The sequence below is a fragment of the Mastomys coucha genome, chromosome X (genome assembly GCF_008632895.1).
Source record: "Mastomys coucha isolate ucsf_1 chromosome X, UCSF_Mcou_1, whole genome shotgun sequence".
Lineage (NCBI taxonomy): Eukaryota > Metazoa > Chordata > Mammalia > Rodentia > Muridae > Mastomys > Mastomys coucha.
In genome coordinates this window covers 1,297,452-1,314,340 of record NC_045030.1, presented here as the reverse complement: position 1 = coordinate 1,314,340, position 16,889 = coordinate 1,297,452, and the positions used below count along the sequence as shown (strand labels likewise).

The window sequence follows — 16,889 nt, the reverse complement described above, 5'->3', positions numbered from 1 at the left end:
GGCTTTATAAAAATTGAAGATTTTATACTTAAAAAGATATCAATAAGAGAGCAAAAAGACACTAGTAAACTGAGAGAAACTAATAGAGTTCACCCTCATCCCAGGCCTTTTCTGAGAAAGAGATGCTAGTAGCAGTGGCAGAGGGAGGGTGGTCCTTTTAACTTATACTTTTTTTTTTTATAAGAACTCTGAAGCTGCCTTAAGATGTATCTTTGAGATAAATCTACCGGAAGGTACCAGGTGGGCCAATACTCATCCGTGGGTCCAGAGGACCCAATCTGCAACACTAGAAAACAATAGAAGCATCCTGGATACTTTGTAGTATCCCTGCCAAGCAAAAGCAGATTTGGTGTCCTCATTAGGGTCCAGTTAAACTCTTAGAAATAAAGTTCAATGCAATCAGTTCTCAACAGCAGTAACAGAAATCTTCCAGGATAATCTATGGAATGGAAGTACAAATGTATGAAGCCAGGGTAATTATAAAGCAGCCCAGCTTTCTGGATGCACTGTCCCCACTAGGCTAGTCTTAGAACCTATGTATTTTACTTCCCAAGGACCTTAGTCTTTCCGTTACTTATCTGATATAGGAATACTTATGTGTACTGTGATTGCATGTGTTTGGCCAGAGAGCTGAGCTTCTTCTACTTACTTGTATTGTTCTGGGTGTTCTTCTCTTCTGGCATTGAACTCCAGAGAAATTTTTGCGTCTAGTCCAATTCCAAAGTAGTTGTTCATGACACATTTTTCTTTGAAGCGACTGAAATTAGAGAAGAAGGCAGACACTAAAGTAGGAAAAGGATACTACTACCACCAGGCATCAGACAGCATCCACATAATGAAAAATAACTGAGGGAAGGCTCCTCCCCTGGGACAAGCTGTATGGTTTCTGGGAAGGTATATATGGATGTCCATTTGTGCCCCAAAGTAACTTGAGAGTTCTGAAAGAGAATGTCCATTCAGCCTGGAAGCTTTAGTGGGATTATGGCTCATATCAAAGAAGCAAAATTTGTAACCTTAGTTGTATTTGTAGGCCCCAGATATGAGTCATGTTTTCCTTTGCACATAGAATGGAATACTCATGGGCTGATCCCATAACTAATTTTGGAGTATCTTAATTGCAAAAGTATTTTGGTTATTAAGTCTACATTTCTAGTGTCAGTGATGTCTGACTCCTCCCTGGCACTTTCACACCAAAAAACAAAGGTTTACATATTTCACATTTGAGAGGAAACTCTGATAAAAGAGGGTATAACAACAACAACGACAATGACAAGACAAGTAGTTTTTAGTTTCTTGCATTCATCTAGGGTATCAATCTCAAACCTAGAGCATCCCAGAGCTAAATCCAGCCTATTTCAACTATGCATGCTCCTTCCCAATTTTGCATTCAAAGACATCTCAGTTGCTCGGAAAAGTCTACAGGATGGGGGTTTACACCAGGAATAAATCAGACAATCCTTTTGCACAGCTGCCACAGATCAGAACCCATAAGGCAGACCCGTGAGACCTCAAATATGAATGGTGAAGTTGGGGGCGGAGGTTGGGAACATAAGAATGACTTTCTTCAATAAATTATTTAAGAAATACTTGCTAGTTGTGTCTTTCTTTTGGGAAACTGAAAAGGGCACAGTTTGACTGTTTCAGGCACAGGGAGATTTAAACCAATCACTAAACTTGCATCACCTTTGCCTCTCTTGACCACAGGGAGAATTTGGAGTTTCTCTGACTAATGTCTTACCCAACTGATTTAGCAGAACTCCAAATGACTGAGTGTGGTAGAATTTGGCTGCTGGAATATTTCAGAGAAGTAGGACAGGTGAGAAAATTGTCCTTGGATTTCCTATCAAGTCCCTTACATGACTAGTTTCTTTTGTATCCTCAACCATTTACAGTTAAAAGCAACACAGAGATAATAAGTCCTCTGAAATAACAACTAACATTTATTATGTGTTTTCAATGCATACAGCACTTGAGTATGAGTATCAAGTACAGCTCAGTGCAAGTCTTTTTCATATCTAAACTTAACAAATCAGAATTTGACTCTGGACATGGAAAGAGAGATAGAAACACCATTAAAAGGTATAGAACTGCATACTTACATTGTTTCAGGTGTAATATGTAAGTGTTCTAAATCGAGGTTATCCAGGTCTTCACTTCTCAGAGAAGGCATGGAATATAAGATGTCACAACGAGAACCTAAACACAAAAAAAACATCACCTTGGAGACAGATACAAACAGAAAGACTTTCTCCCCACCTGTAATCTGCCCTGCTTTCCCTACAAGTGAGGATCAAGCTCAATGCCCTTCTCTTAAAATAAACTCCAGTGTTCTCACACCCCAGGGGGCCCCCTTAGATCTTTTTAGATGGATAGGGACTTTCATTGAGCTGAGGTGTTTGCTGTCTGTCAGTAATACAAATTCATATCCTGGCTCTCATCAGGCCAATATTTTCAAAGTGTCCAACACAGTCATTGCTGTGGACATTGGCATGGAATGGTATCAAGTTTCTGGAAAAGAGTGAAGAATGTCCATTAGAGAGTGGGGTCATGTGTGAAGGCAGATATGTGAAAATGTATTTATTCCTTAGAAACTAGGTGGCAGTGCTGTAGAGTAAAATAAGAGAAGAAAGATCCTTACGGTGTCTAGGGCTCTGATCATAGTCATCTGAGTCATCGTCTCCGTCTCCCAGGAACAAAGATGAAGTAAAGTTCTTAACTGATAAGCTCTGTCTGCTTTCTTCATCTAAAACTGCAGAGAAGTAGAGGGATGAAAGGGGGTGTGGAAGAAAGGAAGGAAGGGTGTGTAGAAAAGGATGGAAGATGGGTCACATTTCTCATACAGTTTCTGAGCAGGCATATGAGACAACTGAGATTCCAGTTTTCCCTCATGATGCTGCTTGCATTCCCACATTTTTATCATATCATTTCCAAGTCTTTCTAAGATCTATGCTGTTTTCTTCATTATTCTTTTTCTATCACCCACACAGTGTACATAGTTGTGAGCAGACACTTGGGAGGGGTGATATGAATATCAGGGTGGAGGTCATTATTCCATTCTACCCCATTTTGTTAGTTCATATACTCACATACTATGTGGGTACATGCATGTGTGATATGTATGTATGCATGATGTATGTATATGATGTGTGTGAGTGCGGGTACTTGCATACCACAATATACATGTGGAAGTCCGAGGACAACCTCAAGAATCCATTTTCATTTTCCACCTTGCTAGAGATAGGATATCACTTGTTTCTTGCTGCATATACCAGGCTAGCCCACAAGCTTCCAATGATTCTCTTGTGTCTCTTCTTCCCATTCTCCCAAAGAGGCACATTGAGTTTACAGATGTGTCTGTTACCACACCCTGCTTTTATATGGGCTCTGAGGTTTAAAACTCAGGTTGTTAGCTGTGTTCAGCAAGTGCATTACCCACTGAGCCATCTCCCTGGCGCATTACTAGTCACTCAAATGTCTTACCCAATCCTGCGGATATTTGAGAGGTTCCTGTCTTTTTTTAATCAACCATTTATGGTACAGCTCAGGTGTTCAGCTTGTGCCAAGGCTCATATGGTCATTCACTACCTTACTGCCAAGTCTTTATTTTTCCTGTGACTACAAACTATAACCTTTCAATTTAACATTTGCTGAGACTTACAATGGGTTGTGATGGAGCTATGGCCAAGTCAATTTAATTTGATCTTTATTACTACAGAAATGCAGACAAAAATGATTGTTTAATTCCTGGAAACTATAGAAACTGAAAGAAAGTGATTATTTAATTATTCTACAGTATAAAAGGGAGATGTACATTCTCAGAGACATGGCTAAGGTTTCTCCTAAAGGTATCAAAGTAGGGACAGATACCAAAGGCCAGCAGGAAAGAATTCCATGTTATATGAGACTTGCTCAGTTCTGATAACTCAGTTAGAATACACTTTATCATATAGCATTTTTTAAATTTATTTTTCAAAGGAGCATTGTATAGATAAAGATGTCATTAAAATTACTATATGAGCAACTTGTGCAAGTTGAAAACTTCATACTCTGCTGGAAGTTTGGGAACTGTCAAGAATTCTGGGCGATTGCAGTCACTGTCAAGTCAGCAAGACCACTCTCAGGGTCTATATGCCTGACTACTAGTGTGCAAGACACACAAAGATGAACATCAAATAAGAAGTGAGGATGACAGAGCTCTCAGCCCTGTTCTTTACATCACATGCAGTTGTTTAGGATACATGTCAGTTCCAAAAATAGAGAGGTGCAGGAACTGAAGGCCAGAAAAAGAGAAGTCAAAAGGACAGCTTATCTGGACTGAAGCTTTGCAAGTCAGCAGTCAGAGGAGTGACTTGCAATACAACACTAACATAGAATCCTGTCAAGTGTTGTCAGTGAGGTGATAGCAAACCCAGACTAAGGGAGATCGTGATACCATTCATAGGAGGAACCTTTTCTTTTTCCTATCCTAGCCACAATAACTCTAAACACCTTACCTTGTTCGACCTGGAATATGATGAGTTTCAAGGATTGCTGGAGTTTCTGAGCCCTTTCAGCCAACTCCAGTTTGGCCTTTGCTATGTGGTCTAGTTGAGGCATGAAGGGTTTTCCATCTGCTTTGCTTCTGCTTCCATATGCTGTGGCTGTCCTCTCGGCAGAGGCAGCTACTGCATCCTCAGCCAGGAGGTCAATAAGCACACTGAGTTTATCATACATTAAGTCGCTCTATAGTGGGAAGAAGGAAATGGGGTATTGTTAGGAAAAACAGAATGAACAGTAGGGATGGTATGGGGGAGGCAGAAGGGTAACAGTGCATAGAATTCCACATATGAGGTGATGAAGGATAGGCAGTGCTGACACCCAAAGGGTGGCAGGGGATTTATTTCTGAGTAGCTTTAGGTATCTATGCATGCTCAGTTTTTCTCATGTTAAGATGAATAGCCCTTGAATTTGTAGGGACCATGGATAAAAGGGAGAAATGGAAACATTTTTTCTGTTAGTATTTTCATAAGCATGCTTCTATGGCTGCTGCTGTGCCTTTGTATAGTGTTGGTGTCTGTCTTCAGACATATGCATTTCAAGGATGTGCATCTGCCACATTATTTAAACTTTTCTTTACTTAGAGCAGTAGGTGTCAACCTACCTAATGCTGTAGTCCTTTAGTATATATTGTTGTAAGTGACTCTCAACCATAAAAATATTTTTGTTGCTAATTCACAACTGTAATTTTGCTATTGTTATGAATTTTAATGTAGATATATAATATACAGGATATTTGATATGCCAGAACTGTCACTCAACCCATAAAAGAGATTGTGACCCATGGGCTGAGAACTCTGACTCAGTCGTTTGTGATGTGAGACAACTTTCTTAAGCTCTTTATTCCTCTACATCGGAGGTCAGCTGTGAGAATTATATAAATTGAAACATTGAGAGCTCTTCAAAAAATCTCTGACACAAGTGTGTGTTATGTAATTGTTGTTACAGAGGTGAGTGTGGGTCTCATTTTTAATGTGCCTGTTCATGTATATGCATGTTTTGCACATATGTGGGTGCATATGTGTGCGTGTATGGGTGGAGACCAGAGGTTAATGTCAGAATTAGCCTCAATCACTCTTTGACCCTATTCACTGAGCCAGGTCTGTGAATCAAAATCCCAGCTCCTTGACATGAATAGTCTCTAGCCAGACTGTTCTTGGAATCCCCTGTCTCCACTTTCCAGAGCTGGAATTCACAGTGCTCACCCAGAAGTTATGTGGGTTTCTGGGGTTCCAAACTTCAGTCTTCAGATTTATATAGGAAGCACTTTAACTGTTGAGCCATGCCCTACCTCCTGCAACCTGGCATATTTCTATTGTATAGATATGTTTGCAGCACCATTCTACTGAGTAATATCTCCAGCTTTTGTGAATTTATATGCACATGTCTTTATAGAAGCTTCGGTGCATAACTCCATTCACTGATGCTTAATCTACACTACTGTCTATTTGTGGGCAGATTCTTGACATATAACTAGGTGCATGGATGTGGATATGCTCTTTATTCCTCTACATCAAAGTACCAGTCTTCATTTGGCCAAGATGAAAGTGATGAACTTGGGCCTTCCTCATCAAGAAGATTAAGCAGCTACTTAACTGTGCTTATGTATGTGCTTAACACTACTTTATGATTCTCCAGTAAGAGGCACATTTTATTTTATTGAAAAAGTGAGTCCTGGCTCACAAAAGGATGAGACAGTAGGAAAGGACACTTACTTTCAAAATCACGGACTCCACTGCTGTGCTATTCTGTTTTATTTGGTACCAGGCCTTTACAATATCATCCACAAAATCTTCCACTGCAGAGCAGAGGAATCTGGAAAGATGAAGTAGACAGCATATGTGTTAGAGCCTGTGAGACCTAGTGTTGTAATGTGTCTTCCTCCCCCTTCTGTCTATTTTTCACAACATATCCTGCCTTCTCTGTCCACTTTCCAACTTACCATCCTTCTTTCTGTGTTTTATTTTTCTTTGTACACATGATGAAGCATGTTCCTTTCCCACTTAGGTCCAGTTTCACCCACTTCCCAACGGATGCACTTGAGATAGGTTTGCCAGCATTTCTTAGTGATAGTTGTAAATGACCAGAAAAAGAGACTTTGCTTGGCTAACATTTTCACCGTGGGTCAAGCAGTGCTAGTTCAAGGGCTAGCTGATAAAGTATAAATGCAATGACACAAGGGAATGTCTTTCGTGTGTGATTAGTGCTTCTTAGATGAGAGTGTAGGTCAAGAACCTTTGCTCCTAAGAGTGCTAGGGAAAATGAATGAACCAATGAGGGGGATGTGTTGCTTGAGTTATAAGATGGCACACAGGTAAGGCATCAGTACCTGGATGCTTGGCTCAAACTTCCACTAGTCCCTTAACTTTCCAGGGCTGATGGGACCTAGGACTCTGACTTCTGCCACCCATTGGTTCCTGGTGCCCAGAGGTAAGGAGTCTGCCCATATTTCTGGGCAACTAGGACCTGAAATGTAAGCAGTCTCCAGAACATTAGCCCCTGGCTCCCAGTTCCACTCATTGGACATTATAACTTCATATGTGCAAGTCCCAGGGCAGAAACAAATAAAATTGACATGCTAATCCAAGAAAACATATATCCACAAAAAATTACTGATCCCATAAATAATGAACCCCAATGAAAAGGACTGGGGAGAATTTCAGAGAAAGAATTAGAAAGAATGATTATAAGCATGTCCAAATAACTCAAAGAAGACAAGAATAGTCTCTAAGAGAACAAAAGGGATGAATAAGTCAATACAAGTTATGAAAAGAGAATTCAATAAAGCCATAAAATTACTGAAGAAAGTTAAACTGAAATCATGCTAGAAATGAAAAAAGTAAACAGGACTAGAAGCCATGAAACAGCATGAATAGCTTATTACAGTTAAGTAATTAAAAGGAATCTAAATATGTTAACATCCAATCAGCCTCTCCTCCAGTACTAGAGTATACGTGAACAATACCCCAATAAACCTCACATACCATCAAACCCATGGAATATCTCTATTAGTAGCTCGAACTTGCTGCTGTGATTGCAACCAATGCAGGCACCACCACCATACAGCCATTTTACTTCATGTAAAATAGGCTCCCACCAGGATATCCACAAAAGTGTTGGTAGGGATTTCATAGAAGGGTTTCCCAGTGACTGCTGCCAGGGCTACTACCAGTAACTCACTCAGTGGGAAAAGGTAAAGCTGTGGGAGCTAGACATAGCTCTAAACAGTGCTTTGGGTACCACAGAGCCAGCAGTTGCTTCTGTCTTTGTGTGAATGCAGCAAGTGTGGCTAGATAGAACAGAGTCAAGAAAACTATATACAAGACAACCAAAGAGCTCACACAGTTAGAACTGGACTGGTAAAAATCAATACAGAGTGTGACCAGGGCTAGGAACAGAACAAGAGAGAAAAACCAGTGGCTCTAACAAAGAGGAAGAAAAAGCCCAAACAAAATAAAACGACATTCAGGACAGGGATCTTGTTTTCATATATCTCCACCCACCTCACCGCCGTCTACAGCTATTTCTTATGTATGATGCACAGTAGGGCATTATAGCAGGCCAACAGTGTCCCCTGCTGTTCACACTTTTTGCTGTTTTACTCCCTCTTTTGCTTTTATTTATTTCTTCCTTCTTCTTTCCCCATATGCATTCCTTAGTACTACATCTCCTAAAGCCCAAAGACTGACCTTGTTTATGGCATTGGGATACATATCTTTACCTCTTCTTTTTAATCTACCAATTAATCAAAACTCCTATATATTAACTCCATTTCTCCTTTGCCTCAATCATTCCCATCCCTACTTCCAATGTGAGAACATAACACTCATCACTAGACTCAATGCGATTGTTTACCTCTCCTCTTCTTTTCTATTCTGCTCATGCTAATATATAAGCAGACACAGCAGCATAGGGGTTCCTTTATTCCATAAAGTAGTCAGTACTTTTTTAAAGTGTCTGTTTTGTAGTCACTTTCTACTATTTTATCAGAGTGCTTGAACTATGGAATAGTGACTGGTGCTTCAGACAGTAGTCAGCCCTCAGACTGGAGATAGAGCCTGGTGCTTGGAACATTAGTCTAACAGGTGAAAACATTACCCCATCTGCTGCAACCTAGTCTCTCCTGAGCATTGCAAACATACTCATTGAAAGAAGAGAGGCAACAGAAGAAATAAACAAAAATAAAAACAATTCATCTTAACCCCCAAAAGGCCGATTACAGTGCAAAACCCCAAGTAACATGAAAACCCAAGACAGCTTATCTCCTCCAGAAATTACCAACCCTATACTAATGACCCCTAGGTAAAATGGATTAGACAAAATTCAAGCTGCAGAATGCAAAACAATAATTATGCATATGTAAGAATATCTCAAAGAGGACTCCAATAGTTTCAAAGATAACACAAAGAGACAGCTGAATGAAAGAGGGAAGTCAGTTCAGGATATGAAAATAGAATTTAATAAGGAAATAGACATACCTAAAAATCTCAAACCATAATAATGATGGAAATGAAAAACATACTACATCAAATAAAAACTTCAGTGAAAAGCCTTGCCAATAGGATGAATCATATGGAAGATAGACTATCAGGCAATGAAGACAGAATGGAGCAGCAGTTCTCAACCTATGGGTGGTGCCCCCTTTGGGGGTTGAATGACCTTTCACAGGGGTCACCTGACACCATAGGAAAACATAGATATTTGTATTATGATTAATAATAGTAACAAAATTATAGTTAGGAAGTAGCAGTGAAATAATTTTCTGGTTGGGAGTCATTATAACATGGGAAATTGTATTAAAGGATTACAGTATTAGTAAGGTTGAGAACTACTGGAATAGAAGAATTGGATCATCCAAAGTCAATGATGATACATCCAAAACAATGTATAAACAGAACATGCATGAATTCTGGGACTCAAAAATACACAGTGGGCATAACCTACATAGGCAAAAGAAGGAAATCATTTTCATGTAAAAATCATAGAAAATGATTTTAATAAGGTCATAGGAGATTTCCAAAATTGAAAGGGAGAGATACTCATCTAGATATAAGATACATATAAAGCACCAAACAGGACCAGAAAAGAAACCAACTGTAAATGGGGATACTTTGATTCCTTCTGTTTGTCTGTCTGTCTATCTGTCTGTCTTTTTTTCTCTCTCTCCCTCCCCCTCCCTCTCCCTCCCCCTTCATCTCTCTGATTTATCTATTTTATGTATATGAGTACAGTATCACTATCTTCAGACACACCAGAAGAGGGCATCAGATTCCCTTATAGATGGCTATGGGCCACCATGTGGTTGCTGGGAACTGAACTCAGGACCTCAGTGCTCATAACCACAGAGTTATCTCTCAAGCCCCTGATTCTTCCTTTTTCATTTGTATCCCCTTTATGGCCTTCACTTGTCTTTCTGCTCTAGCTAAGGTTTCAATACTATGCTAATAGAGAGGGAGAGTGGACAGTCTTGTTTTTTTTTCCTGATTTTAGGGGAAATGCTTTGAGTTTCTCTCCATTTAGGATGGTACTGGTGATGAAATTCCTTTATGTTTTTATGTTTTTACTAAGATATGTTCCCTGTGTCCTTATTCTCTCTAGGACCTTTTCATTTGTTTTGTTGTTGTTGTTGTTGTTGTTGTTGTTTTGTTTTTCAAGACAAGGTTTCTCTATGTAACAGCCCTGGCTGTCCTGGAACTCTCTATGTAGATTAGGTTGGCCTCAAACTCATAAACCTGCCTGCCTTTGCCTCTCGAGTGCTGGGATTAAAGTCATATGCCACCACATCTAGCTCAGCCACTTGATTTTTTAAAAATAAAGATACCAAAATTACATGTGGAAAAATAGCATTTTTAATAAACTGTGTTGGGAAAACTAGATATATACATGTAGAATAATGAAACAATCCTTTTCTCTCATTCTGCACACAAATAAACTGCAAGTGGGTTAAAATATCAATATTGGACCCCTAACTCTGAAACTTCTAGAAGAAAAAGTAGATAATGCATTTAAGGATATAAGCTCAGGCAAGAACTTTCTGAATAGGACTCTCAGTAACTCAGGAAACTGGACCAACAATAAGTAAGTGTCAGTTCATGAATCTAAAAAGTTTCTTACTACAAAGGAAACTTAATCAACTGAATAATAATAATGAAGAAAAATCTTTGCCAGCCATACATCCCACAGAAGTATGAGTGTCTAGAATATATAAAATTAGGGGGAAACCCCCTAAACACCAAAAAAAAATAATACCATTAAAAAGTGGGCTGTTGGTGCTAGAGAGATGCCTCAGTGGTTAAGAGCATTGACTGCTCTTCCAGAGGTCCTGATTTTAAGTCTCAACAACCACATGGTGGCTCACAACCACCTATAATGGAATCCAATGCCCTCTTCTGTTGTGTCTAAAGACAGTGACAGTGTACTCATATACATAAAATAAATAACAAAAAAGTGGGCTATGGCCACGAAGAAAATTTTCTCAGAAGAGGAAATATAAATGGTTAAGAAAAACATTTAAGTGTTCACTACCATTAGCCATCAGAGAAATACAAATTAATACTATTTTGTTATTTCATTTGACCCCAGCCATATTAAAACAAGAGATAATAAGTGTTGTCAAAGATGTAAGGAATTAGAAACCCTCAATGCACTATTAATGGGAGTGTCAATTGGCACAGCAACTATAGAAATCAGTGTGGATGGTTCTCAAAAAACTAGAAATAGATCTACCATATGACCTAGTTATATAACTTCTGGGTTCATACTCAAAGGACTCTCTTTTCTACTACAGAAAAGTTCCTATCTTTGGTCATTACAATAGCCAGTATATTACTTTTCTGTTGCTGATAGAATAACATGACCAAAAGCAACTTAAGAAAAAGTTTATCTTGGATTATGGTTTGAGAGAGCTAGATGTCCACAATGGTAGGGAAAACATGGTAGCAGGAGCAGGAAGCTTAAAGAACACATCTTAGTCACACACAAGGAGAAGAGAGGGTAAGCAGGAAATGGAGTATTATGATCAAAGTCTGCTCACAGTGGCATACTTTATCTAGCAATACTGTTCTTTCTAAAGGCTCCTTGACATTTTCAAAACCACCCACTGGTGTCTAAGTGTTTTATCATCCTCAGAAATATCAAATGGGACCAAGTGTTTAAATACTTGAGTCTATGTGGAAGCGTTTTTCATTCAAATCACAACAGCCAAGGAATAGACTTAATCTTGATGTCTATCAATTGATGAATGAATAACAGATATTTGATACCTTGGCACAATGGAAATTTATTTAGCAAGAAAGAAAGTAACTGGCTAAAGTAACAAAGAATTAGAGATTCAAAAATTGTATATGTGGATCTTAACATAGAGTCTTTAGATTTGTGTGTTTAATGTGTAATATCTATGGAATCCAGAAAAATAGAAAGGGAACATTGGTGGGGAAGGCAAAGAAAGATTTTCAAGGAGGGAGGATAGTAAAACACAAGTGTTATGAAAGGGACAGGAAAATAAGGGGAGGGAGGTTTAGGTAGGGAAAATCTACACAAATATAATTAGAGTTATATTCATACAGATTACACTGGGATAATACTTCTCCCAGAAGCCAAAGGCTGCCGAAATCAAAAGCTTTTTGTCAGGTGTGAGTGTGAGATACTTCCTCTCTGGTTGTTAGTCAAGGATGTCTCAGAGACTCCCAAAAGAGTATAGGGTGCCATCATTCTCGGGTACCCAGTATAACTTGGAGAGACCCTACTGCAGTAGACACACACATTGTTCACTGGACATGGAGGAGTCAAGTTGGTACTGATCAGGAAGCTTCTTCCATGCCTGTTAGCTCTCAAGTTTCCAAAAGATGTTTCGTGAGTCCAAAAGGCTATTGGAGTAACATGTAAAAGCAGTCGTATTTGGCTGTAAACTCAATCAACTACAGTGACTGCCTTGGTAAGATATGCCCATGGGCACAATAGTGGGGTGGATACTAGAGAAGTAACCAATAACATTTTAATTTAAACTAATTAAATTTAAAGCCTGCTCCAAAAGATGAAACACAAGTCTGGTACTGTAGGTCGAGCTATTAGCCAAATATTACAGATTGCAGGCCCCAGGGTTTAACCTACTGCTATTAGGCTACTAAATGGACAGAGCTTCTAAATCTATATAGCTATAACCATTGATTAGTGGTGCCCTTAGAAGTTTCAGAGAAGTTTCTTTGTGTAGTGGATACTGATTAACATAGAAGTTCACAATCAATCAAAGTACAGAGATTATGTGTCAGAATATTGTTCAACCGCAAATGGAATATCTGTACCACCAGCTCCCCACCCTCCAAACTCTGGAGCCATCATGGAAGAGAGGGTGGAAATATTTTAAGAGTCAGAGGTCAGAGTGTATTGAAGGGAAACTGCCTTCAGGACATGACAGGATTACTGCACTCCACTTGTAAACTCACAGTAGCTGAAGTTCCAGGGATGGGGAGGGATACACAGGGTGCTGTCTCACTCAGAGGAGAAGGGGATGGGGGAAGAATTGTGAGAGGGGTTGACCAGGAGGGGGGTCAGTGAGTGAAACAATGGAATTACCCTACATGGATGGATGACATTATTCCCATAAGACATGGCTTATTATTGAAAATGTAATTGCAAGGCATGAGATACCTCCCTATGAGTTATTGGTCACGGAGCACCAGAGGTATCTAAAACGACACAATCTACTGCCATTGCCCTTGGTTACCCACCATAACAAGTAAGTCACTATTGAGGGAAACACCTGGCACATTGGCTGTATGACATAAAGAAATCAATTTCAAGCCACCTGGAAAACTTTCTCCCTGCTGGTTAATTTTCATAGTAGTGTAAGGTGCTGTGTAGGCTGCTGGGAGAGGAAAAGTATCAATGATCTTATCCAGTGCTGGGCCCTGCATGCTACAATATCATTCTGCTAGGCAAGATGCGTGCACAGATATAAATGGAGCATGACTATTATGGGTTAAGTAGCAGTCTTATGAGTGAACTTGAGGCCTGCTCCACAGGAAGAAATTTCATACCTGTTACTATAGCCTTCTCAAAAGCCCATGGCTTGGAAGGTCATAGGCCCTAGGGTACAGCCTGTTGGTATTGCTTTGCTAAATGGGCACATTGTCAAATTGCTTTCCAAATATTTGTTTAAACCATTGGACTGAGCACAGGGACCCCAATGGAGGAGTTAGGGGAAGGATTGGAGGAGCTGAAGGTTCCTTATCTGGCATCAATGGGAGGGGAGGCCCTTAATTCCCCAGTGTAGAGGAATGCTAGGGCGGAAGGTAGGAGTGGGTAGGTGGGTGGGTGGGGAGCACCCTCATAGAAGCAGGTTAAGGGGGGATGGGATAGGGGGTTTGCAGAGGGAAAACCAGGAAAGGGGATAACATTTGAAATATAAACAAATAAAATGTCCAATTATTTTTTTTTTAAAAAAAAATAAGACTAACATGTATGGGCTTAAGTGCCTTGAGATACAGAGCAGCTACCTCATAGTAAATACTCTATAACTATAAAATAAATAAATAAATAAATACTAAAAAAAAACCCTTTTAAACCTGGCCTGCCCTCACTCAATCTTGGTCTGAGAAGCTTCTTTTTGCCTTTTTGCAGTGGGCAGCAGTTAATGCAGTCTTATAACAGAAGTCCAAGTGATGAGAATAAAAGATTGATTGCCTAGTAGCAAAGAAGAAACCTGCATCAACCCACTACCACTGAAGCTCAGAGAGTATGGCAGAGGAAGAGTGAAAAGACTGTAGAAGACAGAGGATGTGCCGTGATATGCTCTCTTGGGGGCAGGACATGACTATTACACTTATAAGCTCACAGTAGCTATAGTTACCTTCAGAGCATTAAGCCAGCCAAAACCTCAACATAGATGGGGTAGGTGATCACCGTGGCCACTCCTTTCTGAGAAGCTACTGGCAATGAGTAGTTGCTGAAGAAGGGAGAATCACTGCTTTTGAGGATGTGACCTCTGAAAGGTTTCCCGTACCCTAGTGGTTGGCCCCACACCTATGCATCTATGGGTAGCAGTAACTGGGTTTAGTGGGTTATCAAAAGATAAAGACATAAATTTTGGGTAGTATTGGGATGACATGAGGGTTTATGGAGAGAGGAGATGGGGGTAGATACAATTATATTTAATTTATGCATATATGTATGACAATTTCAAAAAACCCAAAATTTTAATAAGAAAAATCCTGATGTATAGACAAAGAATGTTTCCCAAGACCTGGTGTTAAGTAAATCAGGCATTTTATAGAACATGCATATTATATGCTAATGCCTATTTAAACTGTTGCTGAAATTTGGGAATAATTATGGGGATACAAAGCTACAAAGAAGAGTTTGACATTGCCAATGGCATGCATGGGAGGCACTTGTTCTTTTGATTTTGTATTGTGTAGCTATGTAACCTATAATGATGAACAGCATTTTGGAGCTAGAGAGAGTTTAAATTGGCAAATAATACAATTTAAAAATATAAATAAATCGGCAACCTACAGATTGGGAAAAAAACCTTCGCTAACCCCACATCTGATTGAGGGCTAATATCCAAAATATATAAAGAACTCAAGAAGTTAATCATCTAAAAACCAAACAACACAATCAAAAAATGGGGTACAGAACTAAACAGAGAATTCATAACAGAGGAATCTCAAATGGCTGAGAAGCACCTAAAGAAATGTTCAACATCCTTAGTGATCAGGGAAATGCAAATCAAAACAACCCTGAGATTTCACCTCACACATTCAGAATGGCTAGGATAAAAAACTCAGGTGACAGCAGATGCTGAAGAGAAAGAGGAATACTCCATTATTGCTGGTGGAATTGCAGGCTGGTACAACCACTCTGGAAATCAATCTGGAGATTCCTCAGAAAACTGGACATAGTTCTACCGGAGGACCCAGCTATACCACTCCTGGACATATACCCAAAAGATACTGCAACATGTAAGAAGGACACATGCTCCACTGTGTTCATAGCAGCCTTATTTATAATAGCCAGAACCTGGAAACAACCCAGATGTCCCTCAACAGAGGAGTGGATACAGAGAATATGGTACATTTACACAATGGAGTACTATTCAGCTATTAAGAACGAGGACATCCTGAGTTTTGCAGGCAAATAGATAGAACTAGAAAATATCATCCTGAGTGAGGTAACTCAGACCCAAAAGGACATGCATGGTACATATTCACTAATAAGTGGATATTAGCCCAAAAAAAAAGGGTACAGAATACCCAGGATACAGTCCACAGAACTCAAGAAGGTTAACAAGCCAAAGGGCCCAAATGAGGACACCTCAACCTCACTTGGGAGGAGAAGAAAACAATCACAGGAGGCAGAGGGAGGGAGGGACCTGAGTGAGAGAGAGGAGAGGGAGGGAAAAGGAGAACATGATCAGGCATTGGTGGATGGGAAACAGGACTGAAGCCCTGAGGGCCAGCAGAAAGAATGGAAACAGGCAACCTTGGGAAGTAGGAGGTGGGGGGACCCTCTAGAATGTACCAGAGACCTGGGAGGTGAGAGACTCTCAGGACTCAAAGGAAGGGACCTTAGAGGAAATGCCCTATAGTGCAGAGAGGGAACTTGTAGAGTCCACCTCCAGCAGGAAGACAGGGCATCAAGTGGGGATGGGGTTGCCACCCCACAATCAAAAACTCTGACCCAGAATTGTTCCTGTCTAGAAAAACTGCAGGGACAAAAATGGAGAAGAGCCTGAGGGAAAGGAGGTCCAGTTACAGGCCCAAATTGGAATCCATCTCAAGAGCAAGTTCAAAGGCCTGACACTATTACTAATGCTATGGTGTGCTTACAGACAGGAGCCTAGCATGGCTGCCCTCGGAGAGGTCCAACAAATAGCTGAAAGAGTCAGATGCAGATACTTACACCCAACCAATGGACAGAAGCCAGGGACCCCTGTGGTTATATTAGGAGAACACTAGAAAAAGTTAAGAAGGGGGACGACCCCATAGGAAAACCAGAAGTCTCAACAAAACTGGACCCCTGAGATCTCTCAGACACTGAGCCACCAACCAGGCAGCATACACTGGCTGATAGGAGGCCCCTGACACATATACAGCAGGGGACTGCTGGGTCTGTCCTCAGTGAGAGAAGATGCACCTAACCCTCAAGAGACTTGAGGCCCTAGGGAGTGGGGAGGTGTGGTGGGGTAAGGGTGGGGAAGTGGGGACATCCTCTTGGAGATGGGGGAAGAGATATGAGAAGAGGAAGAATCAGGAAAGATGGGGAGGGAGATAATGACTGGATTGTAAAAAAAAAGATTAAATAATCATAATAATAATAAAGTTAAGAACATGAAAAATAAATGAGAGAGAAAG

General features: G+C 40.1%; 1 protein-coding gene across 1 annotated transcript in view; it reads right to left on the bottom strand.

Moving 5' to 3' along the window:
• Dgkk (diacylglycerol kinase kappa) overlaps positions 1 to 16,889 on the bottom strand; it is a 122,053-nt gene that overhangs the window by 15,787 nt on the left and 89,377 nt on the right. The window contains exons 13-18 of the mRNA XM_031371869.1: positions 6,656 to 6,687; positions 6,252 to 6,351; positions 4,494 to 4,722; positions 2,639 to 2,749; positions 2,100 to 2,196; positions 650 to 757 (exon numbers count right to left, since the gene is read on the bottom strand). Of these exons, the coding sequence (XP_031227729.1) occupies positions 650 to 757; positions 2,100 to 2,196; positions 2,639 to 2,749; positions 4,494 to 4,722; positions 6,252 to 6,351; positions 6,656 to 6,687 (677 nt within the window). The remainder of the gene's footprint in view (positions 1 to 649; positions 758 to 2,099; positions 2,197 to 2,638; positions 2,750 to 4,493; positions 4,723 to 6,251; positions 6,352 to 6,655; positions 6,688 to 16,889) is intronic.